Raw genomic sequence first — 26,432 nt, 5'->3', positions numbered from 1 at the left:
TTCCATCAGCACCAAACCACACAGAAATTCATGGATCTGAGCAACTCCACCTGCACCAAACCACACAGAAATTCATGGATCTGAGCAATTCCATCAGCACAAACCACACAGAAATTCATGGATCTGAGCAATTCCATCAGCACCAAACCACACAGAAATTCATGGATCTGTGCAACTCCACCTGCATCAAACCACACAGAAATTCATGGATCTGAGCAATTCCATCAGCACCAAACCACACAGAAATTCATGGATCTGAGCAATTCCTTCAGCACCAAACCACACAGAAATTCATGGATCTGAGCAATTCCATCAGCACCAAACCACACAGAAATTCATGGATCTGAGCGACTCCACCTGCACCAAACCACACAGAAATTCATGGATCTGAGCAACTCCACCTGCACCAAACCACAGAGAAATTCAGGGATCTGAGCAACTCCATCAGCACAAACCACACAGAAATTCATGGATCTGAGCAATTCCATCAGCACAAACCACACAGAAATTCATGGATCTGAGCGACTCCATCAGCACCAAACCACACAGAAATTCATGGATCTGAGCAATTCCATCAGCACAAACCACACAGAAATTCATGGATCTGAGCAACTCCATCAGCACCAAACCACACAGAAATTCATGGATCTGAGCGACTCCACCTGCACCAAACCACACAGAAATTCATGGATCTGAGCAACTCCACCTGCACCAAACCACAGAGAAATTCAGGGATCTGAGCAACTCCACCTGCACCAAACCACACAGAAATTCATGGATATGTGCAATTCCATCAGCACCAAACCACACAGAAATTCATGGATCTGAGCAATTCCTTCAGCACCAAACCACACAGAAATTCATGGATCTGAGCAATTCCATCAGCACCAAACCACACAGAAATTCATGGATCTGAGCGACTCCACCTGCACCAAACCACACAGAAATTCATGGATCTGAGCAACTCCACCTGCACCAAACCACAGAGAAATTCAGGGATCTGAGCAACTCCACCTGCACCAAACCACAGAGAAATTCAGGGATCTGAGCAACTCCATCAGCACAAACCACACAGAAATTCATGGATCTGAGCAATTCCATCAGCACAAACCACACAGAAATTCATGGATCTGAGCGACTCCATCAGCACCAAACCACACAGAAATTCATGGATCTGAGCAACTCCATCAGCACCAAACCACACAGAAATTCATGGATCTGAGCGACTCCACCTGCACCAAACCACACAGAAATTCATGGATCTGAGCAATTCCATCAGCACCAAACCACACAGAAATTCATGGATCTGAGCAATTCCATCAGCACCAAACCACACAGAAATTCATGGATCTGAGCAATTCCATCAGCACCAAACCACACAGAAATTCATGGATCTGAGCAACTCCACCTGCACCAAACCACACAGAAATTCATGGATCTGAGCAACTCCACCTGCACCAAACCACACAGAAATTCAGGGATATGAGTGATTCCATCAGCACCAAACCACACAGAAATTCATGGATCTGAGCAATTCCATCAGCACCAAACCACACAGAAATTCATGGATCTGAGCAATTCCATCAGCACCAAACCACACAGAAATTCATGGATCTGAGCAATTCCATCAGCACCAAACCACACAGAAATTCAGGGATGTGAGTGATTCCATCAGCACCAAACCACACAGAGAAAATCATGGATTTTACCAATTCCACCAGCCCCAAGACTCTGGAGAATTTAATGTATTTTATCAATTCCATCAGCACCCAACCACTGTAGAAATTCATGGATCTTAAAAATTCTACCTGCACCAGACCTCTGGAGACATTAATGGATCCTATCCATTCCACCAGCAGCAAACTTCTAGAGAAATTCATGGATTTTTATCAACTCCACCTGCAGCAAAACTATGGCCAAATAAATGGATTTTATCAACTCCACCAGCTCCCAACCTCTGGAGAAATTAATGGATTTTATCAACTCCAGCAGCACCAAACCACATAGAAATCCATGGATTTTACCAATTCCACCAGCTCCAAACCTCTGGACAAATTAATGGATTTTATCAACTCCAGCAGCACCAAACCACCAGAAAAGTTCATGGATTTTATCATTTCCCATTCTCCTCAGTAATTCCAAGTAAATACTCCCCAAAATTCCATCTTTCTGGAGCACCATTACATTGAGTTCTTTCACATTTTGCACTGTGATCACAAAACAGACCCTAACACAATAATTCCATCATTTTCCGTTCGCCTCCATGAAATTTTGCAGCTTCCAAGAATTCAAGAGCTCCGTTGTTACTCACCAGGCATGGAAAAATCTCAACTGGATTTTGCCATCTTATTTAACTCCCTGAATTCCATCCTGAGAGATTTTTGTGCCATAAAAACAGAGGATGTTTAAAAAAAAATAATGATGGATATATGAAATAAAATTATTTATATTTGATATTATAAAAGCAAATTGCTGTCTGTGTTTTAGCTGCATTGAGGGATAACCAAGAGAAAAAGCAAAGCAAAATTTCCTAAGATTTAATTTCTGTTCTATCCCGTATTTTCTTCATCCACGAGGTAACAGGTGATTATTAAATGAATAAAACTAGATGTGAATTCATCTGGGAAAAATCCACAAAAATCTTAATTAAGAAAAGACAATCAACACCATATTGTAGAAACCCCTTCCTTAAAAGCTCGGCAAAGTCTGAATAAATAAAAATTGAATAAATTATTTAGGTTCCAGAAATATTCCCAAAAATTCCAGGATGGTCTGGGTTCACAGGGATTTTAAATCTCATCCCATTCCCATGGGCAGGGACACCTCCCACTCTCCCAGACTGCTCCAAGCCTGTCCAGCCTGGCCTTGAGGAGCTGTTTAAAATTTTGAGGCTAAATCCAGCAAAACAAAGGAATCTGTGTTATAAATTGCAGAATGCACTTGGAAAAAAATCTGAAATTTTTGGATCTTCCAAGACATTGGTGTGAAGCACCTCGCTATGGGGGTAAAATGGAGGACTTAAAGTTCTTGCTTGGCAAAAATAAGATGGAAGAAGATATTTATTAAAATTATTCCTTTGGAATCCTCAAGGTATGGATGGGGTGAGGGAGAGCAGACTGTGGGATGTGGAATGGGAATGTGCTGGGATTTGGCTGGCAGGAGAAATTGCTGAGGATCATCTCCAGGAGGTGCCGCTCCCTCTCCAGTCACTCCGAAGGAAAACTCCAAATATCTAAAATTTCCACGGCTTCTTCTTGCCTTGTTTCCCACAAAATCCCCCCAAAACACACCGAGGGATACGATGGGAATTACCAAAAGAAGAAGGAGCACGTGGAATTCTGTGATCTCCTCAGAGAGGGAAAACTGCCCCATGCAAGGCAGGAATGAGCCTGGTGGATTCTGCTGGAGGCAAATCCCAAAGCTCCAGAGGTTCTGTGCTGTTCTTTGATGGGAATGAGGCATTTGGAGATGGGATCCAGGCTTTGGAGCAAGCAGGGAGGTCACTGTGGTGACATGGGGCTGGTGGCCAGTGGGAACAGCCTTTCCCTGAGGAAAAGAATCCTTTGGATCATGGAAACACTTAAATCATGGCCTCATTCTTAAAAAAAATACCCCTCAACATTTGCTTTCCTTTTTTGTTTTTGTTTTTTTTTTTTACCAGGATACAGGAGCAGCCTGCGGTGACACAGATTCCATCAGCAGCAGCAGGAGAAGGAAACTGCCATGTATTGCCAGAAAAGCAGGAAAATGCCCGGAAAAGTCCATGATTTCAAAGAGAAAGAGGAATGAGGGAAGGCAGAAAACTGGAAATAAGGAAAAGGAGCAGAGGATTCCTCAAACAATGGCAAATTCAAACAAATTCCTCAATCAATTTGGTGAAAATGCTGATTTACCAGCCCCAGAGTGAGGAAGATCCTTGGTTAGGAGGGTGGAAAAGTTACAGATCCCATAAAATCCAGCATGGATTCATTCCCTGCCCATTTATTCCCCAGGAAATTCCTTCCTTTCCCTTCCCTGCTCCATGTCCTGCATCCCAATCCCAAAATTCCTCAGCACATCCAGGGGCTCAGCTGGACCCCACAGCACACATGGAACACCCTGCAAGGAAATGCTGAAGCACAGGGAAATATTTACAATTTAAATATTGAAATTTAATTTAAGCTGGGTTTGGTGTGTGGTTTGTGTTGAGGGTTTGCTCACAATCAAACATTCCTGGAAGCTTTTAAGAGTGATTTTCTTAATTTCTACATTTTTTTCTTATCTAAGCTTAAACCAATTCCAAATCACCTGATATTAAAAATTTCTAAGAACTGAGTTGAAAATCTCTTTTTTTTTTTCCCCCATTTAGAGGGATCTCACCTCCTTTAGAAGTTGATCCAAGTTCCATCTCCAAATGAAACACTGGAATTCTTTTTTCACCAAACAGCACAGATGCTGAGTCTGGTCCCATCCCACTCCCCTAATTCCCAGCTGGACCACATTTCCCTCATTTCCCTGGATAGGCTGCTGGGATCAGATGAGCTCCATGACAGATGTTCCAGGGAATTAATGTGAATAACCCCAAACACCAGTGATTCCAAGCAATTAAAATCCCCAAGAACACTCTGGAGCTGCTACAGCTCATAACCAGCTCGAGGTTGTTATTACTGCTTGGATTTGAATTAAAAAACAAAAAAAAAAAACCAAAACAAAAAAACCCCAAAACCACCAACAACAGCAACAAACCACCACCAAAAAAAAAAAAAAAAAAAAAAAAAAAAAAAAAAAAAAAAAATCTGCAGGACTCCAGAATTTTAAAGTAATGGATATATAGCTGTGTGAGGAGGAATTTAAAAAATTCACATTACTCAAAGTTTTCTGGTTCAATTCCCACACTCAACTGGTGCATATTTTGGGATTTAAAGGTGGATCCTGCAAGGCACATCCAGAGAAAATTTAGGGAATGAACCGGTGAGATCCTTATGGATTTTCCTGCATTTTCTCCTTTGCTGTTTATGGTTTAAGCAGGATAAGTGACCCTCAGAGGCAGCCCCAAATCAGCTGGAATGGCACCCAAAGCAACTGTTTGGAGTTAGGGATTTGTGGGGAGGGAAAAGAAACCTCTCAGCCAGGGTTCCCTTGGAAAAAAAGGCAGAAAGGAGGGAGATTTGTAGCCAGCAAAAATTGTCTCAAAGCCTTTTCCAGGATTTAACACCAAGAGTGCCCTGCTGGAATCACCCTGAGCTGAGAGAGAGGAGAAATAAAGGTGCCCTGAATGCTCTGAGATGAATTCATGGGCTCTGAGATGAATTCATGGGCTCAGAAATGAATTCATGGGCTCTGAAATGTGTTCTGAGATGAATTCATGGACTCTGAGATGAATTCCTGAGTTCAGAAATGAGTCCTGAAATGAATTGATGGGTTCTGAAATGAATTCACAGGCTCTGAAATTAATTAATGGGTCCTGAAATGAATTTACAGGCTATGGAATGAATTCCTGGGCTCTGAAAGGTGTTCTGAGATGAATTCATGGACTCTGAGATGAATTCCTGAGTTCAGAAATGAATTCATGGGTTCTGGGATGATTTTCTAGGCTCAGTCATGAATTCCTGGGTTCAGAAATGATTTTCTGGGCTCTGAATGAATTCCTTGGCTCAGTCATGAATTCCTGGGTTCAGAAATGAATTCATGGGTTCTGGAATTATTTTCTAGGCTCAGTCATGAATTCCTGGGTTCAGAAATGAATTTCTGGGCTCTGAAATGAATTCCTGGGCTCAGTCATGAATTCCTGGGTTCTGAAATGAATCTCCATGGGTTCTGGGATGAATTCCTGGGCTCTGTCTGAATTCCTGAGTTCTGAAATTATTCCATCGGTTCTAAAATAAACTAATGGGCTACGACATAAATTCACAGGTCACGGAATGAACTCCTGCGCTCTGCAATGAAATCCCAAGCTCTCCCACACAACCACACCGCGCCTGGGAAAGTTGCCGGCTGCTGCCTTTGTTCCCGGGAATAAAGGGCTGGATTTCTCCCGGAGAGCTCAGCGAGGCCCCGCATTCACCATCCCCCGGCTGCTTTTCCCCTCCATCCACGGCCGGGAGAAGCCAGGAGCGAGCCGCGCTCCTTCTGCCCGGCTCAAACCACGCTCCACTGGTTTTAAACGCAGTTTAAACCCAGTTTAAACCCGGCAGAGCTTACCATGTGTGTGCCACCGTGAAGCGACGGCGCTGGCGGATGCTTTTATTCACCAGCAACTTTCTGAAAAAGCAGGGAGAGTTCCTGGGCGAGCTGCGAGGAGAAATCTTTGGCGACGTGGGTCTGTTCCCGGGAAGCTTGGGCAGCTCCAGCTCCAGGTGCATCTGCTCCTTGAAAGTCCTGATGTAAACCTCGGCCTCGGGAGTGGCGAGTTCCCGGGAATGCTCCCTGGCCGTCATCGCCGCGGCTCTGGGCGAGCTGCGAGCGCTCAGCGCTGGCCGCGGGAGCGCATCATCCACCGAAGGCGAATCCCTCCCGGAGCAGCAGCAGCAGCATCCGCGGGAGGAGGATCCGGCAGCGCTGCCACAAAACCCCGGCTCTGATCGCTTTTTTCTTTTTTTTTTTTTTTTTTTTACCTTGGGAAGATGCTCCCGGTGTTGTCGTGGCCGCTCATGAAAATTTCATCACGCTCCGCTCTCCAGCATCCCGGGAGAAATGAGAATTTCAGGAATGAGCTCCGGGAATCGCGCAGCCCCGCTCGGCTCGGGGATTGCAGGAGAGGTTTGTTTTGTTTGGTTATTATTGTTGTTTTTTTTTCATTGAGAATTAGTTTTTGGCCGCACGTCGGTGGCTCCACCCGCACCGCGCTCATTGGTTCGGGGTTCTTTTGACACCCGCGCTCTGTCCTGCCCTGCGGGGAACGTGCGGCATTCCCAGGAAATTTTAAGGACCTGTCCAACATCCCGATATTGCTGCCGGGTACTTCCCGGCTCTGGGAGGGATGGGAGAGCGGTAAGAGTGGGTAAAAAGGCTAAGAGGGAACAAAAACAAAGGCAAGGAATTCTGTTGTGCGGGAACAAAGCATGCAGGAATTCCTGCTCCGTGGAAAGGCTCCACCGTCCCGGGATGCAGAGCCAAAGGGTCAAACCTCCGCCAAGTCAAAGGATGGGGGAGCTGGCAGCTCCCTGCGAACTTAATTCCAATATTTTTTAGAGCCTATGTACTTAAAACAGAAAAAAAAAACCAAAAAAAAAAACCAAAAAAACCACAACCAAACAGGAATTTTATCCCTGGATATAAACACCATGAAAGCAAGTTCTGCTTTTCCAAGGATAAAAAGCAACATTCAGGTAAGGAAGTTAAAGACAAGGAGCTGATTGTAACGGCACAATAAATCCCTAAGGAAGGGATTTATTTATTTTTTTTAACTGATCTATTTATTTATATATTTAAACTGATCAAAATTAGGTGACCAAAAATGCAAATACAAGAAATGTTTTTAAAGGAGGAGGAGACAGGGAGAGCGTGGTGAGGAAAGTGCTCTGGTTGAACAGTGCAGGCATCAATTCCACAACAAATCCCTGTCCATCCCAGTGGGTTTTCCCTCATCCCTGTCCATCCCAGTGAGTTTTCCCTCATCCCTGTCCATCCCAGTGGGTTTTCCCTCATCCCTGTCCATCCCAGTGGGTTTTCCCTCATCCCTGTCCATCCCAGTGGGTTTCCCCTCATCCCTGTCCATCCCAGTGGGTTTTTTATCATCCCTGTCCATCCCAGTGGGTTTTTTATCATCCCTGTCCATCCCAGTGGGTTTTTTATCATCCCTGTCCATCCCAGTGGATTTTCCCTCATCCCTGTCCATCCCAGTGGGTTTTTTATCATCCCTGTCCATCCCAGTGGATTTTCCCTCATCCCTGTCCATCCCAGTGGGTTTTTTATCATCCCTGTCCATCCCAGTGGATTTTCCCTCATCCCTGTCCATCCCAGTGGGTTTTCCATCATCCCTGTCCATTTCCATATAAAAATGGAATTCCAAACAGACACACAAAATGAAATTCCCAATAGAAATAAAAAATGCAATTCCAAACAGAAATAAAAGTGAACCTTCTAACTCTAATGGGATATTGGAGGGGGTTTGTGAGGATACATATGGTACTAGAGAAATTTCCAAGCCTTTTCCAAAAGCTTTTCAAAGGGCAGGGAGAACAGAGGGAAATCATTTTAGCAGCAGTGTGTTCATTAAGGAAGTGCTTAATTTGGCCATCCATTAATTAATAATGAACTGGCAGCCCCACAACCTGGACAAGGTCCTGTGCTGAGATGAGCAGGGAAATTCCAGGGAATGGAGCTGATGAGGAGGGAGAGGAGGCAGAGGGAGGAAGAAAGGTTCCATTTCCTTGGAAAAGCAGAGAGGGAATACAAAGTGCCACCCATCCTGGGAGGGCACGAGATTCTCCAAGCTGAGCTTGCTTGGAGGATTTTGAGGGCTCATCCTGAGCACAAGAGATTTTTCCGACACCTTCCAGGTCCTGGCGGAAATGGATCCACACTTCCCTGATAAAATTCCCTGGGAAAGGTCCCAGCACAGCTCTCCTGGAATTCCAGCTCCCACCCCTCACGCTGCCAAGTTCTGGAGTTCCACACACACAGGACCCTGCAGCCAACACCTCTGAATTCTCCATGGATTTACAGCTCGGAATTCTGGCCAGACACGCTGCTTCACTCCAGGAGGAGCAGAGAGGAGGTGAGAACCAGACACTGGAGCTAACTGGGAGGAAAGCTGGGATCTGAAAATCCCGGCAGGAATTCCCTGTGTTTGAGCACCCAGGGAATCAGAGCTTCAGGGGAGGGTTCATGGAATCATGGAATGGTTTGGGTGGGAAGGGAACTTGAAGTCCATCCTGTTCCACCCCTGCCATGGCAAGGACATCTCCACTGTCCCAGGCTGCTCCAAGCCCTGTCCAGCCTGGCTTTGGGCACTGCCAGGGATCCAGGGGCAGCCAATTCTCTGAGAATTCCATCCCAGCCCCTCCCCATCCTGCCAGCCAGCAATTGCTTCCCAGTATCCCATCTAAATCCATCTTCCTGCAGCTTCCAGCCATTCCCTGTGTCCTGTCCCTCCATCCCTGTCCCCAGTCCCTCTCCAGCTCTCCTGGAGCCCCTTTGGGGGCTCGGAGCTCTCCCTGGATCCTTCTCCTGCCCAGGTGAGCACCCCCAGCTCTCCCAGCCTGGCTCCTGCAGCAGCTCCGTGGATTCCTCTGGAATCTCTCCAGCAGCTCCACGTCCTCCTGATGCTGTTCCCCAGGGCTGGGGCAGCTCTGCAGGTGGGGCCTCACCTGAGAGGGACAGAACCCAGCCCAGTCTCACCCATCATCACTCCCAATCCTCCCAGGGTTGTTTTTCCATGTTTCATTCCAAGCCTGGGCTGACCCTGGGAGCGCAGGGCCAGGTTTACAAATGAAAACGATTCCCAGGCAAATCCCTGCTCCCCGAAGAGCCCAGGAACAGCCCGGACTGCACTGATCTGTCCATCAGCACAGATTATTGTCTGCAGCCCAAGAGAACAACTCCATCAGGAGGGACCACAAACATGAAGGAACAGTTGAGGAGGCGGAAAAGATGATTGAAGGAAAGTGCCTGGCAGGAAAATGAGACTACTTGGAAGAAAAAGGACAATTAAGGAAACTTTCAGAAGTTTAAGTGCACTTGGGTGAGACTCCATCCCCACTTCCCAATTCGCTGAAGAGTCTGCAAGTGCTGAAAGTTTAAATATATTTGATTAAAATAACTGATAGGGTGGGAAACAACATTTCCAAGCCTGCAACTCCTCATCAAAAGCTGATCTGGAGTGTGCTGAGAGCAATTGCTAAGCAACAAGAACACATCTTTTTTTTTTTCTTTAGCAGCACCATTGTTTACCTGTTCCCAAGTCCTAATGGCCAGGATGGAATAAAACACCAAGGAAAAGGCAATTGTGAAGTGTCCTACACGCTCCAGTAGCAAAGGAAAAGCTTTTAGTTGACTTTTCACAGCACTCTCAGCCAGGGGCAGAGTAATGGGAAATTTCTTCCTCAGAGCACATTTAGATAAAAACAGTCAGGAATTCCCCTCCTTTATTCCACTCACTGTTCCATCCATCCCAAGGGCATCCCAAAAAGATTCCACCAACCCCACAGCAAATTAATTAGAGAAAATATTTTCAAGGCACTGTGCTTTGCTGGTGCTACTTGGGCTTCTACTTCCAAGCAAGGAAACCCAGGGGAAAAAAATATTTTTAATGAAGTAAAGAAGTCTCCTTTCCAGAAATCCTGGCTGATAGAATTCCCTCCTTAACAGGAAAAATAAAATCTTTATTAAACTTCCTAACAATCTGAAATTCAAGAATTTTTTTCGTAAAATAAAAATCCCAGATCCCCCCGTGTGTTTTAACTGATGTTCAGTAATTTGTTATTTAATCCATGGAATATCCACGAGCTCCTGGAGCAACAGGGGCTGTTCCTTCCTTGGTTCTGGAATTACTTGGAAGGTCCCTCACACACAGCAGGATTTCCTTGGCTTAAATCAGGCCCAGGATTGGAAAGGTCAGGACAGATGGACAATTCCAGAACATTTATTGCAGCTGAGGATGCACAAGGGAAGGAATCAACCCCTTAAAATCCTTTTTAGACTAAAATTAGACCACATTTGATGGGGAAAAAAAATTCCTGGGCCAGGACATGATGGAATTTCACAGCACTGTCCCCGCTTAACGTGGATTTCTGCCAAATGCATTGGGAAAGGATCCACCATGGATTTCCAGGAGAGAAATTCCAGGAGCCAAGCAGCCCCATTAGCTCTGGGAGAGATGAACACGAGCCTGAAGAGGAGGCAGGGAAATCAGCCAAAGCACATTCCCAGCAGGAAATAAAAGGAGAAGAGGAATGTCTGCGCTTGGGAAAGGGTGGGAAAATGAGATTTGGAGGAAAAGGAAACCACAACAACACTTTCTTGGATTAAACCAACACAGTGATTGGAGAGAAAAAAAAAAAAAAAAGAGGGAATGAGGACCAAGAGAGTGGAGAATATGGGAATTGTAATTTGTCCTGGGAAATAACTGAGTTACAGAGGCAGCAGCAGAGCACAGGATGGATGTGCAGTGGGAATGTCACAGCACTGCCAGGGATGTGATCCTGAGCTCAGCCCCTGAGGCAGCAGCTGGAGCTGCCAGGATGAGCCAGCACCAGGAATAATAAATCAGAGCAACCCCGGGAACGGGCGACAGGCAGAGACAAAGAAAAAAAAAATCAAAGAGAGAAATATCTGGAGCAAGATAAAGAAAACATCAAGGAACTGGAAGTTGGAGAAGGGAAGCAGCCAGGAAAAGAGAAGCCAGGGAATGGGGCTGGAATGTAGAAGTGGATGAAAATGTCAGGCAAGGCTTGGAGTGCAAGCAGGGGCTGCGAGGAAAGAGAGGAGGAGTGCCAGGGACGTGGAGAGGAGAGCTGGGAGCAGCACCCTGGAAAGCTGGAGAAGATTCCCAGGAAATCCAGGGCTGGAGGGAAGGATGTGTTTGTGGCACGGGACTGGAACCTTGGCAGGGATGGAGCAGCTCTGGAGACACAAGAGGAAAAGAGAAAAAGGGAAAAGGCAGGAGAGGAGCAGGGAAGGGCCCCACGTGAGAGGAAATGATTTAAATCATAATTAATTTTTTCCCTTCCGTCGCAGCCAGGAGATGCCCTGAGTCCATCCCAGGCGACTGCCCCGAATTCCATCAGGGACAGACCAGGCCTAGTTAATCCACTCCATCCTAATCCCAGTTTTACTTCAGCTCCCTCCATCTGCTGCTAGGCCGGACCTAAGGTGCAACTTGAAATTTTAAGCATCCCACCCAGCTCTGGGGGGTTAAAACGGGGATTTCACCCGAAGAACAGGAATTCACCGTTGGAATCTGAGCTGCTCTGGGTCAGCCACATCGCCCTGCAAGGCAGGAAAGCAAAGCTCCCCCTCCAGAACCACTCCAGGGGTTACCAGGAACAAAGAGAAATACTTGGGAGCATCGTCCCTTGACTGTGAAGAGATGCTGGTGACATTTCCCAGGGATAATGGGAATGTCCCTGGATCCCTGGAAGCGCCCAAGGCCAGCTTGGATGGAACTTGGAGCAACCTGGGATTGTGGAAGTTCTCCCTGCCCATGGCATGAGATAAGAAGATCTTTAAAATCCCTTACAAACCAAACTATTCTGGAATTCTAAAATAAATAAAATAAAATAAAATAAAATACAATAAAATAAAATAAAATAAAGTAAAATAAAATAAAATAAAGTAAAATAAAACAAAATAAAATAAAATAAAGTAAAAAGAAGTAAAATAAAATTAAATTAAAAGTAAAATAAAATAAAGTAAAATGAAATAATGTAAAATAAAATAAAGTAAAAGGAAGTAAAATAAAATAAAATAAAATAAAATAAAGTAAAAGAAAAGAAAAGAAAAGAAAGTAAAATAAAATAAAAGAAAGTAAAATAAAGTAAAATGAAATAAAATAAAGTAAAATGAAATAATATAAAATGAAAAAAATAAAATAAAATGAAATAATTCTAATATAATAAAGTTAATATAATTCTAATATAATAAAAACACCTCCAACCCTCCCTTAACCACCTCTTTTTAACTGAACAAATCCCAGGAATAAATCTTTCCAGCCCAAAAAGCAGAAAGTTTCACAGCGTTCAATTTGTAAGGCAAAAAAAAAAAAAAAAAACAACCAAAAAAACCCCAAAATCCCCAAAATAACACACCTGCCTTTGCACCTGCTGCCTCACAGGCTGAGCTTCGAAAAGATGGATCCAGGAAAGAAAACTGCAAATTGCAGCTTTGGGGATTTTCCTTGTCCTTCCCTGAAAGTTTCCTGCTGGAATTAGGAATCCATCCCGAATTTCAGCTTTGCACGACGAAGCCGCCGCGTCAGAGATGTAGAAATGATTTAACAGCAATCCTGCGTCTCTTAGATCGGTGCTGGGACGTGAGGTGCTTTATGCTGAATGGTTTAAAGGTATCCAGGCTGCACGGGCATTCCTGCAGGTTTAGGGGATGCTGGAATTTTTTTTGGGGGGGGGGGGGATTTTTGGTTGGGAAAGCAGCCAAAAACTGAATTAAACAAAAAATGAACCAACCAAAAACTGAACAAAATCAACCAAAAATTGAACAAAACCAACCAAAACCTGAATTAAGACAGCCAAAAATTGAATTAAAGCAGCCAAAAACTGAATCAAAACAACCAAAAACTGAACAAAACCAACCAAAAACTGAACTAAACCAACCTAAAACCTGATTTAAACCAACCTAAACCTGAACTGAACCAGCCAAAAACTGATCTGAACAAAACCAAAAAACTGAATTAAACCAACCTAAACCTGAATTAAACCAACCTAAACCTGAATTAAACCAACCTAAACCTGAATTGAACCAACCTAAACCTGAATTAAACCAACCTAAAACCTGAATTAAACCAACCTAAACCTGAACTGAACCAGCCAAAAACTGATCTGAACAAAACCAAAAAACTGAATTAAACCAACCTAAACCTGAATTAAACCAACCTAAACCTGAATTAAACCAGCCAAAAACTGAATTGAACCAGCCAAAAACTGAATTAAACCAAGCTAAACCTGAATTAAACCAACCTAAAACCTGAATTAAACCAGCCAAAAACTGATCTGAAAAAACAAAAAACTGAATTAAAGCAACCTAAATGTGAATTAAACCAACCTAAACCTGAATTGAACCAGCCAAAAACTGAACTAAACCAACCTAAACCTGAATTAAACCAACCAAAAACTGAACCAGCCAAAAACTGATCTGAAATAAACAAAAACTGAATTAAACCAACCTAAAACCTGAATTAAACCAACCAAAAACTGATCTAAAATAACCAAAAAACTGAACAAAGCCAATCAAAAACTGAATTGAACCAACCTAAACCTAAATTAAACCAACATAAAACAGAATTAAACCAACTGAAAACTGAACAAAACCAACCAAAAACTGAATTGAACCAACTTAAAAATGAATTAAACCAACTAAAACCTGAATTAAACCAACATAAAACTGAATTAAACCAACTTAAAACTGAATTGAACCAACTAAAACCTGAATTAAACCAGAAGTTTTCCAGCATTAAAACACCCAGAATCTCAACAAGGCCAAGAAAACCCAGAATAATTTCCAGATCCATCCCAAAAAAAAAAAAAAAAAAAAAAATCAATTCTACCTTCAGGAAATATTGCCTGGGAGCTGGGAGTGCTTGGATCTCATCTGCTCAATTCATGAATTTTTTCATATTAAATCCCCCATAAAACACAATTTATTTACAAAAAAAAAAATAGAATTTTGCACCACGCTTTGATGCCCTTTATCCTTACAGCTATTTCTGCTGTTCCCTTCCTATTTGTCCTAAATTTTGGATTTGGAACTGGATTTTTTCCTATTAAATCCCTCATAAACCACAATTTATTTACCAAAAAAATACAATTTCATACCACGCTGCGATGCCCTAGTAACTGGGAATAAATTGATATTTATAAATTCATTATAAATTTATATCATTTTGATTATCAAATTATATAAGCCACCAGGGCATGATGTAAGAAGGGAATTTGCTTAGCAACTTGGGATTTTTCCTGATTTATTCCCAGAGAACACTGCAATGCCTTCTATATATCCAGAGTGAGTAATCCCATATGTCAGAGCAATCTGTGTTAATTGTGATTATTTCCTCATTTCACAGCTACAGATTATAATTTAATTTGAGGATATTTGTAATATAACCAAAACAATTCTGTTTATTCCTCAATCAAATTCTGAATAAAAACAATGAAAAAAATCGAACAAAACCAGTCAAATTCTGAGTAAAACAAATCAAATTCTGAATAAAATCAATGAAAAATGGAACAAAACCAACCAAAAACTGAACACACCCAACCAAAACTGAACAAAACCAACCCAAACCTAAACAAAACCAATCAAATTCTGAATAAAACCAATGAAAAACGCAACAAAACCAAGCAAAAACTCAAGAAAACCAACCCAAAATGGAATAAAACCAATCAAATTCTGAATAAAACCAACCCAAAACAGAATAAAACCAATGAAATTTGGAATAAAACCAGTGAAATTTGGAATAAAACCAATCAAATTCTGAATAAAACCAATCAAATTCTGAATAAAATCAACCCAAAACAGAATAAAACCAACCCAAACCTAAACCAATCCAATTCTGAATAAAACCAATCCAATTCTGAATAAAACCAATCGAATTCTGAGTAAAACCAATCCAATTTGGAATAAAACCAATCGGATTCGGAATAAAACCAACCCAAACCTACACCAATCAAATTCTGAATAAAACCAATCGGATTCGGAATTAAACCAATCCAATTCTGAATAAAATCAATCCAATTCTGAATAAAACCAACCCAAACCTAAACCAATCAAATTCAGAATAAAACCAATCGAATTCTGAATAAAACCAACCCAAAACAGAATAAAACCAACCCAAACCTAAACCAATCCAATTCTGAATAAAACCAATCAAATTCTGAATAAAAACCAATCCAATTCTGAATAAAACCAATCCAATTCGGAATAAAACCAATCGGATTCAGAATAAAACCAATCAAATTTGGAAAAAAACCAATCGGATTTGGAATGAAACCAATCTAATTCTAAATAAAACCAATCCAATTCGGAATAAAACAAATCCAATTATGAATAAATCCCATAAAATTCGGAAAAAGCCAATCGAATTCGGAATCAAACCAATCGAATTCTGAACAAAGCTGATCAGATTTGGAATAAAACCCATAAAATTCGGAATAAAGCCAATCGAATTCGGAATCAAACCAATCGAATTCTGAACAAAGCTGATCAGATTCGGAATAAAACCCATAAAATTCGGAATAAAGCCAATCGAATTCGGAATCAAACCAATCCAATTCTGAACAAAGCTGATCAGATTTGGAATAAAACCCATAAAATTCGGAATAAAGCCAATCGAATTCGGAATCAAACCAATCCAATTCTGAACAAAGCTGATGAGATTCGGAATAAAACCCATAAAATTCGGAAAAAGCCAATCGAATTCGGAATCAAACCAATCCTACTGGGAATAAAAGCAGCGCGGGGTGGAAGCGTGGACGAGGTTGGGTTGGGAGGGCCCTCAAAGCTCGGCCTAACCCTTAATCCCAGCCCAGATCCGCGGCATCGATGTCCCGGACCGGCTGAGACTGGACCAAACTGGGGTTTTGTTCTTCCCTGGACACCAGTTACCGTGAACCAGAAAATTCGCTCAGCTTTGGGTCCGATTCAGCTTTTCCATCAATTCTGTTTCCATAAATTTCATCTCTTTTTCTTTTCCAGCGAGGGTGAAGTTTGAAGAAAATATTTCAGGAGCTTCGTTTTCTTCTGCTGATTAACAGTGACTCATTTCTTCCCTTCCACTCACATCTTTTTGCACTCAGGATTGAGGTGTGTAATTAAAATTGAATCATTAAAAGCTTTTTTTGTTTGGTTTTTTTTGGGTTTTTTTTTTTTAATCTCCTGCAGCTCCAAATTTACAGGCTCATCCTTAATAAAATTATTGGGATCAGCTTGCAGCTCACACAAAAAGGGGATGTTCTTTGGAGTACTTAGGAGTAAAATTCAATGGATTCAATAAACAAGAAGGAATTAACAAAATAAAAGTTGTGGACCAAAAGAAAATAAAAGTGATTTTGAAATAACTGTAATTTTAATTCCTGACCTATGATTAATCCGTTTTAAAATTCCTCTGGGTAACTACACCTCGTATTAATCATAGTTCTTTTATTTAGGCCTCCAAGAAAACATTAAAAATGAATTTTTTGAAGATTCAAGAGCGTCAGAAACTGATGGCACCAGCCAAAAATCTAAATTTAGGCAGACAAAACATTTCTCTGGGTGTTTAAATAACAGCAGAGTTAAATCAGAGAGAGCAAAATTCCCTTTTTTTCCCTCTTTTTTTTTGGGATAGGATGGCATTTGGGATGACACAGCAGCAGTGACCTTGGGGTATTTGGGCTGCCCATGTTTTGGGGTTTGTTTTGGGTTTTTGTTTTTTTTTTGTTTTGTTTTGTTTTGTTTTATATAAAGGATTTTTGGGGTTTATTTTGGTAGAAGATCTCCAGGATTTGGGGCAGGATGTCAGATGTGACCCCTCCCACCCCAAATGCCAGGGTTTGGGATTATTGCTCCGACTGAGCCTGGATTCCACATGGGAATTCCACATGATCCCATCCCAACCATACCAGGAGATGGGAAATTCCCTGTGGGATCACTACAAAATATTGGGAATGATCCCATCCCAACCCTGCCAGGAGATGGGAAATTCCCTGTGGGATCACTACAAAATATTGGGAATGATCCCATCCCAACCCTGCCAGGAGATGGGAAATTCCCTGTGGGATCACTACAAAATATTGGGAATGATCCCATCCCAACCATACCAGGAATGTCAGATATTCCCTATGGGAACACTTCCTAATTTTGGGAATAACCCCATCCCAAAAAAGGCAGGAATGTCAGATATTCCCTATGGGAACACTTCCTAATTTTGGGAATAACCCCATCCCAAAAAAGGCTATTCCCTGTGGGAACACATCACAAGGAGAGGAAACACCACATTTTAAGGAATTCGTTTCCCTAAATCCTCCATGGCTGTTTTCTCCTCCAGGTTTCTGTGAGGATTAAAATGGCAACAACGAGAAATCCAAGGAATTTCCCATTCCCACAAAAACCAAGGCCCCGCTTCCCACTTCGGGCATTTCAAACAGATTTAAGATGGAATTTTTATGATCCACCTGCAGACAATCCAGGAGCTCTCATCTCCCACCAACATTCCCAGTTTTTCCCACTGTTTGGAAGGATCCCAGCTCTACAAGATCCCACCAAATCCCAAATCCATTCCCAGGAAAAAGGCCAGGAATTATTTCCACCGACTGAAAATCCTTCGTGGCCGTTCCAGGATTGCTCCAAGACTTTTCTGGTATTGTTGGGAAATTCAGAAAAATCCCAGGAATTCTGAGTTTCAGGATGAAGTTTCCACCGATATTTCCCAGGAACAGCAAGGAGGAACTAAAAGCTCTTTTCCCTATTCATTATGGGATGTTCTGAGGAACACCACTGACCTTTTCCAGGGTAAGGAAATGCCCCCTGGAAATGTGGAGCAGGCTTTTGAAATCCAGGAAGAAAGTTCAATCAGAATAATTGATCCCGCTCATTAGCACAAAAACTGATGGGATTTACGGAAATTATCCGTATTTTGAACCTGGTGATGTCCATCCTGTGATTTAAATAATTTTAATTATCAGTATAAAAATTAAAATTAGGTTTTCTATTTTTCACGCCACATGGGAAGCCAACTTGGATATTTTTTTTTTCTTATTCCAAGCTTGCAGCGCATTCCTTCAGTTCTTATCTCCTGGAATTTGAAATTATCTAAGAAATTAAACTCCAATTTCTCAGGGTAATATCACAAGGTCTGGAACAACATTGAACAAAACAAAAGAACATTAAAAATAAAAACCTAAAACGCATTTCTACAAAATATCACGTCCTTCTGAGTTTCTGGGATTCATCCTACAATTCCTGTTAGAGATTCCCAAATATTTCCTTCATTCATGGATATGGCAGGAGCATTGTCCTGGTTTCCCAGGCTGATTCCAGCTTTGTTATCCTTAATTCTCCATGCAAATCCCACCCCTTTATCATCCGAATTTTCCTTATCTACCCCTCCATTAATCCCCCCTTATCTGGCCCTCAATTAATTCCCATTTTATCAATCCCTCAAATAATTCCAGTTTCATTAACCCTCCAGTAAATTCCTATTTTATCAGTCCCTCAATTAATTCCCATTTTATCAATCTCCCGATTATTTCCAATTTATCCATCTCCCAATTAATTCCCGTTTTATCAATCTCCCAATTATTTCCCATTGTATCAATCCCTCTATTAATTCCCATTTCATCAATCCCTCTAATAATTCCTGTTCTATCAATCTCCCAGTTAATTCTAATTTTATCAATCTCCCAATTAATTCCTGTTTTATCAATCCACCAATTAATTCCCATTGTATTCATCTCCCAATTAATTCCAATTTTATCAATCTCCCAGTTAATTCCTATTTTATCAATTTCCCGATTATTTCCAATTTATCAATCACCCAATTAATTCCCATTGTATTCATCTCCCAATTAATTCCAATTTATCAATCACCCAATTAATTCCCGTTTTATCAATCCCCCAATTAATTCCTATTTTATCAATCCCTCTATTAATTCCCATTTGTCTCCCAATTAATTCCAATTTTCTCGATCCCTCTATTAATTCCCATTTTCTCATTCCCTCTATTAATTCCCATTGTATCAATCCCCAGTTAATTCCCATTTTCTCAGTCCCTCAATTAATTCCCATTTTCTCCATCCCCCAATTAATTCCCAACATTTTCCCAGGGAGGACGAGGCAGCTCTGGCTGAAACCAGAATTCCTGAGGAAGTTTTGGAGTAACTCAGTGCCCAAAACGATCCCAAATTTCGGTTTGATTTCGATTTTCACGCCGTTTTTAATTTGCTGCCCACCACCACCACCTGGAGAAGAACTCGAGTACTACAGGAGTAGACAGAGTAAATTTATCCCAATTCCAGAAAGGTTTCCAGGAGGATGTGGGGAATATTTTCCTTCCACATTCTCATCTCCAGGCTCCACAATAAAATGATTCCACAAGAAAAAAAAAAAGTGATAATAAAGCAGCAAATCTGTATTTTAATGAAGTATTTATTGCCATATCCTAAATATTTACCAGTCTCTCTGATTCCTAAAAAACTGCATTCCAACATTTAATATTAACCAGCTCAATTCCTCATGGAATTCTTAGAGCCTTGATTTCCTCACCCTTTGGGATTCACCATAAATCCCACTTTTGTTTCAACATCAAAATTTGCTGCAAACCCTTCAAAATATCCAAATATCCCCCACACCCCTGAGGGAAATGTGGAGGAATGGTGAGAACGAGCAACCAGATACTAAATCTAACCCAGGAGCAAAAAGAAAAAAAAAAATTGGGAAAAAACTCTTTTGGACGCTGCAAGAGTAGCTACAAATTTATTCCTCATACCCTCGCTCTTCCCTCCTGCCTGGATTTTTATCCCAAAGCAGAGTTAGAAAATATGGAGCAGGACTGGGGGAATATTTGAACAACTCAGATGAAAATAGGGACCAAAAGTTGTGGAAAAGAAGCTTGGAAGTTTTCTCTTCCCAGCTTGTCACCTGGAGATCTCTAAGCCATGTATGTCCCTCCTGCCTTGAAGGATCCATAAAATCTGTTTTGTGGGAAAATTCCCTTCCTTTTCCACACAAAGTATCATTCTGGTTTGGAATTGCTGCTTTGGGATCAACCTCCCTTCTTTCTTTGGCTGTCTCCAGAAATACCTTTCATGTTTTATCAACTATTCTTTTCCTTTAAATCGATTAATTTGGGGTTTTGGATCACTAATAAGCACCGAGCTTGCAGCTCTGTTGGATTTCCATCCCAAATCCATTATCTTCTCCAACCTTAACAGTCCATGATTCCATGGATTCCTGAGTCACTGGGAATTCCACAGGGAAGAGCTGCCTGGAATGGGGTAGAGCTCAGTGCTAACCTGGTCCAGAACCCCTTAATGACTAAAATTCAAGAAAAATTGGGAATGTTCAGCCCAGTTTTGGTAGGATCAGCTGATATAAGTGCTCAGGGTGGTGAGGACTTCAATGAATAAAAGCAGAATTTAAACCCAGTTTTTTTAGGATGAGCCCACGTAAGTGGTCAGGGAAGCGAGGATTAGAACTGAAATAAAAAATGGGAATGGTTAGGAGTGAAATAAAAAAATGGGAAATTAAGCTCAGTTTTTGTAGGATCAGCCCATGTAACAGGATAAGGAGGTGAGGATTAGGACTGAAATAAAAAATGGGAATGTTCAGCCCAATTTTTGCAAGATCAGCCAATGTAACTGGCCAGGGAAGTGAGGATTAGAACTGAAATAAAAAATTGGAATTTTAAGCCCAGTTTTTGTACGAACTGCCTATGTAAGTGGTCAGGGAAGCGAGGATTAGGACAGAAATAAAAAAATGGGAATTTTAAGCCCAGTTTTTGTAGGATCAGCCAATGTACCTGGACAGGGAGGTGAGGATTAGGACTGAAATAAAAAATGGGAACTTTAAGCCCAGTTTTTGTAGGATGAGCCCATGCAAGTGGTCCGGGAAGGGAGGAGGACGCAGAAAGAGGAGCTGGGACAGCGCTGTATCCCAGTCACAGCAGCAACTCCCAGTTCCTCTGGAAAACTGGGAATTTTACAGCACTACAGAAACAGCAAGAAGCCGAGCAGAGCTTCCAGGGCTCCCTGTGACCGTCCCAGGAAAATGCCGGGATTCTGCTGGGCTGGGAGAGAGGCGCAGCGATGCCCTCTTGTGTTCCAAGGGATAAATCCAGGAGAAATCCACGGCAATTCCTTGAGTTTCTCCCAAACCATGGACAGAGGCGCATTCCAAGCTCACAGCAAATCCATCCTTCCAAGGCCACCCCTGGAATCCAAATTCCTGCCCCACAAAAGGGAACGTTCACACACAAAGGTGAACCAATCCTTTTATTGCCCAAATTCCCGATCCATCTAAAATTAGGGAACTCGTTTGGTTGCATTTATCCCAGCAATTAATCACAAAACCTGGACAAAAGCTTCTGTCTCAGCTATTCCAGGGCAGTTTAGAAATCCTACTTTCAGCAGGAAAACTCACTCCAAAGGACTTTAATAAATGGATTTGGGAACATCCTCTAGAGCTGTTCAAATGGAAAGCGCTGAGCTTGACAGAAACCCAGATTCCAGCTTGGAATAATGATGGGAACACAAAGCAGCAAACGGAGCCAAGGGAGGAAAGTTTAGAATCTAAAACCGATCCTAAACCCAAGTGAAAGCACAGAATTTAAGGTGCAATTAATAAAACCTCAATATTCCCATGAGAAACAGGACACACATCTGTATTTTGCCATAAAATCCATTTTCCACAGCCAAGGCTCTGCCTTCCTCTCCTCTCCTCTCCTCTCCTCTCCTCTCCTCTCCTCTCCTCTCCTCTCCTCTCCTCTCCTCTCCTCTCCTCTCCTCTCCTCTCCTCTCCTCTCCTCTCCTCTCCTTCTGGATTAATTCCCTTGTTTTGGCACTTCACCCCAGTTCCAGTTTTGGATCTCACCTCAGAGCAACCCCCTTGTACTCAGCTCTCTGACAGTTTCTTTGGGATTTATCCCAAGTTTTTGGGATCCTCTACAGTTGAGCAAATGCAGAGAGTGCTGAGTGTAACAGAAACCCAGATTCCATCTTGGAGGATGAGCCAGCAAACGGAGCTGAGGGTGGAGCATTTATAAACTAGAACCTAAAAGCGACTCTAAACCCAAAGTTGAGAGCACAGAATTTAAGGTCACACTAACATCACCACAGTACTCCCACAAAAAGCAGGGTACACATCCTTCTTCTGCCATAAAAGCCAACTCCAGCACAGGAAAACTGTCCTCTCCCCCTGGATAAATTCCCTTGTTTTGGCACTTCACCCCAGTTCTTATTTTGGAATTCACCTCAGAGCAGCCCCCTTGTACTCAGCTCTCTGATGTTTTCCTGGGGATTTATCTCAAGTTTAACTTTAAATCCCAGTGGGGTTTTTCCAAGCTTTTTTCCTCACACAGGGATGGGAAACATGCAGAGAGTCAAAGGCTTTTCCTCAACCCTCTGTGGGAGATCCTGAACCCGTGTGGGTGCGAAGCCAGGAACACAAATCCTCTGGTTGAGACCAGAATCGGAAATTTTGGGAGAGGTTTTTAACAAAGCACAATTTCAAAATATATCTAAAACCAATATATTTTATAAACTTCTTTATAATCCACTATACAACAACCGACAGAGTTCGATCAACCACATGAACACATACAAGATTATTCGATGTGCATTTAGAATAAATAAATAAAAAAAAAAAAAAAAAAAAGGAAAAATCCCAATGTGAAAGCCGAAAACGGGCAAACGAATTAATGAATTTGGGATGGAATGAGACTCACCAGTCGTGGTAGGCGGTGATGGCGATGCTGGGAGGTGGCAGCAGGGGCAGGGTGGTGGGTCTGCACACCGTGTCCCTCTCAGGGGTCCTGGCCCTCTCCGTCTGCCGCTGGGCCAGCGGGGGCAGCTGCAGATTGCCCGAGCAGCACCTGCGGCCCCTCCACAGGTCAATGCCCAGGGCGTGGCTGGAAGTGCTGTAGGATTTGCTGAGCCCGCATTCCAGGTAATCCAGGGAGTTCTGTGAACGGAGAAATTCTTAAATTTATGAGAACAAAGGATTTCTGTAAACTCGGGAATTCCTAAATTCTGCGAACAAAGGATTTCTGCAAACTGGGAAATTCCTAAATTCTGCAAACAAAGGATTTCTGTAAGCTCTGAAATTCCTAAATTCTGCAAACAAAGGATTTCTGTAAGCTCTGAAATTCCTAAATTCCTATGTACAAAGGATTTCTGTAAACTCGGGAATTCCTAAACTCTGCAAACAAAGGATTTCTGTAAGATCTGAAATTCCTAAATTCTGCAAACAAAGGATTTCTGTAAGCTCTGAAATTCCTAAATTCTGCAAACAAAGGATTTCTGTAAGCTCTGAAATTCCTAAATTCCTATGTACAAAGGATTTCTGTAAACTCGGGAATTCCTAAACTCTGCAAACAAAGGATTTCTGTAAGATCTGAAATTCCTAAATTCTGCGAACAAAGGATTTCTGTAAGCTCTGAAATTCCTAAATTCTGCAAACAATGGATTTCTGTAAACTCGGGAATTCCTATATTCCTATGAACAAAGGATTTCTGCAAATTCACTAAATTCCTGCAAACAAAGGATTTCTGTAAGCTCTGAAATTCCTAAATTCTGCAAAGGATTTCTGTAAACTTGGAAATTCCTAAATTCTTCAAACAAAGGATTTCTGTAAACTCGGAAATTCTTAAATTTCTACAAACAAATTATTTCCTCCATGCAGGTAAAACACACTTGATCCTCCAGCCAGAACTAGCCAAGGAAAAGAGAATGTCACAACTCCAGAACTAAATCCCACAAACAAAGGATGTCCTTCATGCCGGTAAAACTCAATTCTTGAGCCAGAATTATCCCAGCAGATGAGAATGCCACAACTCCAGAACGGAATTCTGCAAACAAATTATTTCCTTCATGAGGATAAAACTCAATTCTCCAGCCAGATCTATCCCAGGAGGTGAAAATTCCACAAGTCCAGAACTAAATTCTACAAACAAAGGATTTCTGCAAACTCAGAAGTTCTTAAATTTCTGCAAACAAAGGATTTCTTCCATGCAGGTAAAACGCACTCGATCCTCCAGCCAGAACTAGCCCAGGAAAAGAGAATGTCACAACTCCAGAACTGAATTCTACAAATTATTTCCTCCATGAGGATAAACCACACTCGATTCTCCAGCCAGAACTAGCCCAGGAAAAGAGAACTCAACATCTCCAGAATTAAATTCTACAAACAAAGGATGTCCTTCATGAGGATAAAACTCAATTCTCCAGCCAGAATTATCCCAGGAGATGAGAATGCCACAACTCCACAACTGAATTCTGCAAACTTATTATTTATAATAATAATAACAACCCTATAATATAACTTATTATATATAGAAAAAATTATTACTTCCATGAAGGTAAAACTCAATTCTACAGCAGAACTGTCCCAGGAGGTGAAAATTACGTAACTCCAGAAATAAATTCTACAAAGGATGTCCTCCATGAGGGTAAAACTCAATTCTCCAACCAGAACTATCCCAGGAAAAGAGAACTCAACAACTCCAGAACTAAATCCTACAAACAAATTATCTCCTCCATGAGGATAAAACTCAGTTCTCCAGCCACAAGTGTCCCAGGAGATGAGAACTCCACAAGTCCAGAACTGAATTCTACAAATTCTTTCCTCCATGAGGATAAACCACCCTCGATTCTCCAGCCAGAACTACCCCACAACTCCAGAACTAAATTCTACAATCAAATTATTTCCTCCATGAGGGTAAAACTCAATTCCCCAGCCACAGCTATCCCAGGAGATGAAAACTCCACAATTCCAGACCTTGGCACAGCCTGATTGCTCTGCTTTTTATTTTATCATCACCAATGCACTTGAAAATTGCCACAGGGGTGAGTGGAGTTCCATTATCAGTCATCAATTTCAGAAAAAGCCTCCAAGGTCATCAGGCCAATGGAGCTGAGCAAAACTTGGGATAAGAGTGGGGAACAACATTTATTTATATACTGGAGAAGTGCTCCAGGATACCCAAACCCTTATTTTCCACTCTTTTCCTGCACATTCCAAGGGATTTCCCATTTTCTGGGAGCCCTAGGACAAACCAGCCAATTAAGGCTCCAGGCCATCATTCCAAACAGAGACAATTCCCCAGGGAATGGGATCTGGATTTTAATTATTAGGGAATTATGATGATTATCAGGGTAATAATGAAATAAAAAATTCATCACCACAGCAGGTGCTGAGCTGCTGAAACACTGAGACATTTGCACATAAAAAAGGTGGGATCCAGAGCAAATATTCCATAAATATTATTCCATTCCCTGCTCCCTGCCCACATTACACTGACCAAAGACCAGCAGAGCAAAAATAAAAAACCTGAATAAAACTCTCCAAACCTTTCCCAGGTGTTGAGTTGTTAATTTTTTTTTATGTCCTGCTCTTATTTTTTGCTTCTTACCTAAAACTCCTCCAAGATCATCCACCAGCAATCAAAGCCAAACCAGTTTATATTTACCAAAAAAAGACAAAAATCAACTTTTTAGTTCATTTTCACAAGGTTAAAAAAAAAATGAAAAGGAAAGAAAAATAAGGGAAAATAAACCTTCAGCAGGAGCTCACCTCATCTGCAGTCACTGTCATGACACTTCTGCTTTTCTTCATTATTGAGATTCAAGTGCAGCCCAGGATCAAAAACTTCTGGTAAACAGAATTTCTTCAGAGGGGCAACCTGAAAGGGAAAAAAAAAAAGCAGTTATATATTTTTATTTATGAACACATATTAATTATATATTTATATAACCATATTTAAATCTATAGTATAATAATTATCCAGAGAAACTTCTGAGAATCAGGGCACTGATCACCAATTTCAACCAGCACCACCTCCACATTCTCCACTAAACCTCAATCCACACATTCTTTGGGAGAAAAATTAAAAGAAATGAGAGTTTCAGATTATTTCCCAAATTTTGCTGAACTCCAGGACCAGGCTGGACAGCAGGAAATGGGATGTGCAGGGATGGAGCAGGCTGACTGGAAGATCTTTTCTGTGGAAATCTAAACTCTCTCACACCACAACTTTGAAAATATTTATTAATTTGTCAACATTAATTTAAGCAGAATACAAATAATGA

At 41.7% G+C, this 26,432-nt stretch overlaps 1 protein-coding gene across 2 annotated transcripts in view; it reads right to left on the bottom strand.

Annotated features, from left to right (window-relative positions):
- Positions 1 to 25,959, bottom strand: part of PDE4B (phosphodiesterase 4B) — a 160,049-nt gene extending 134,090 nt beyond the window's left edge. Inside the window, exons 1-2 of one of the 2 annotated variants that reach the window (XM_062497666.1) lie at positions 25,918 to 25,959; positions 23,072 to 23,307 (exon numbers count right to left, since the gene is read on the bottom strand). In XM_062497666.1, coding sequence (XP_062353650.1) covers positions 23,072 to 23,307; positions 25,918 to 25,959 — 278 coding nt within the window. Of the gene's footprint in view, positions 1 to 6,180; positions 7,686 to 23,071; positions 23,308 to 25,917 lie in introns of those variants that run through there. The other variant, XM_062497667.1, reaches the window with a different exon arrangement.
- Between the last annotated feature and the right edge of the window lie 473 nt (positions 25,960 to 26,432).

The sequence above is a fragment of the Cinclus cinclus genome, chromosome 8 (assembly GCF_963662255.1).
Source record: "Cinclus cinclus chromosome 8, bCinCin1.1, whole genome shotgun sequence".
Classification (NCBI taxonomy): domain Eukaryota; kingdom Metazoa; phylum Chordata; class Aves; order Passeriformes; family Cinclidae; genus Cinclus; species Cinclus cinclus.
This window is presented reverse-complemented; position numbering and strand designations above follow the sequence as displayed.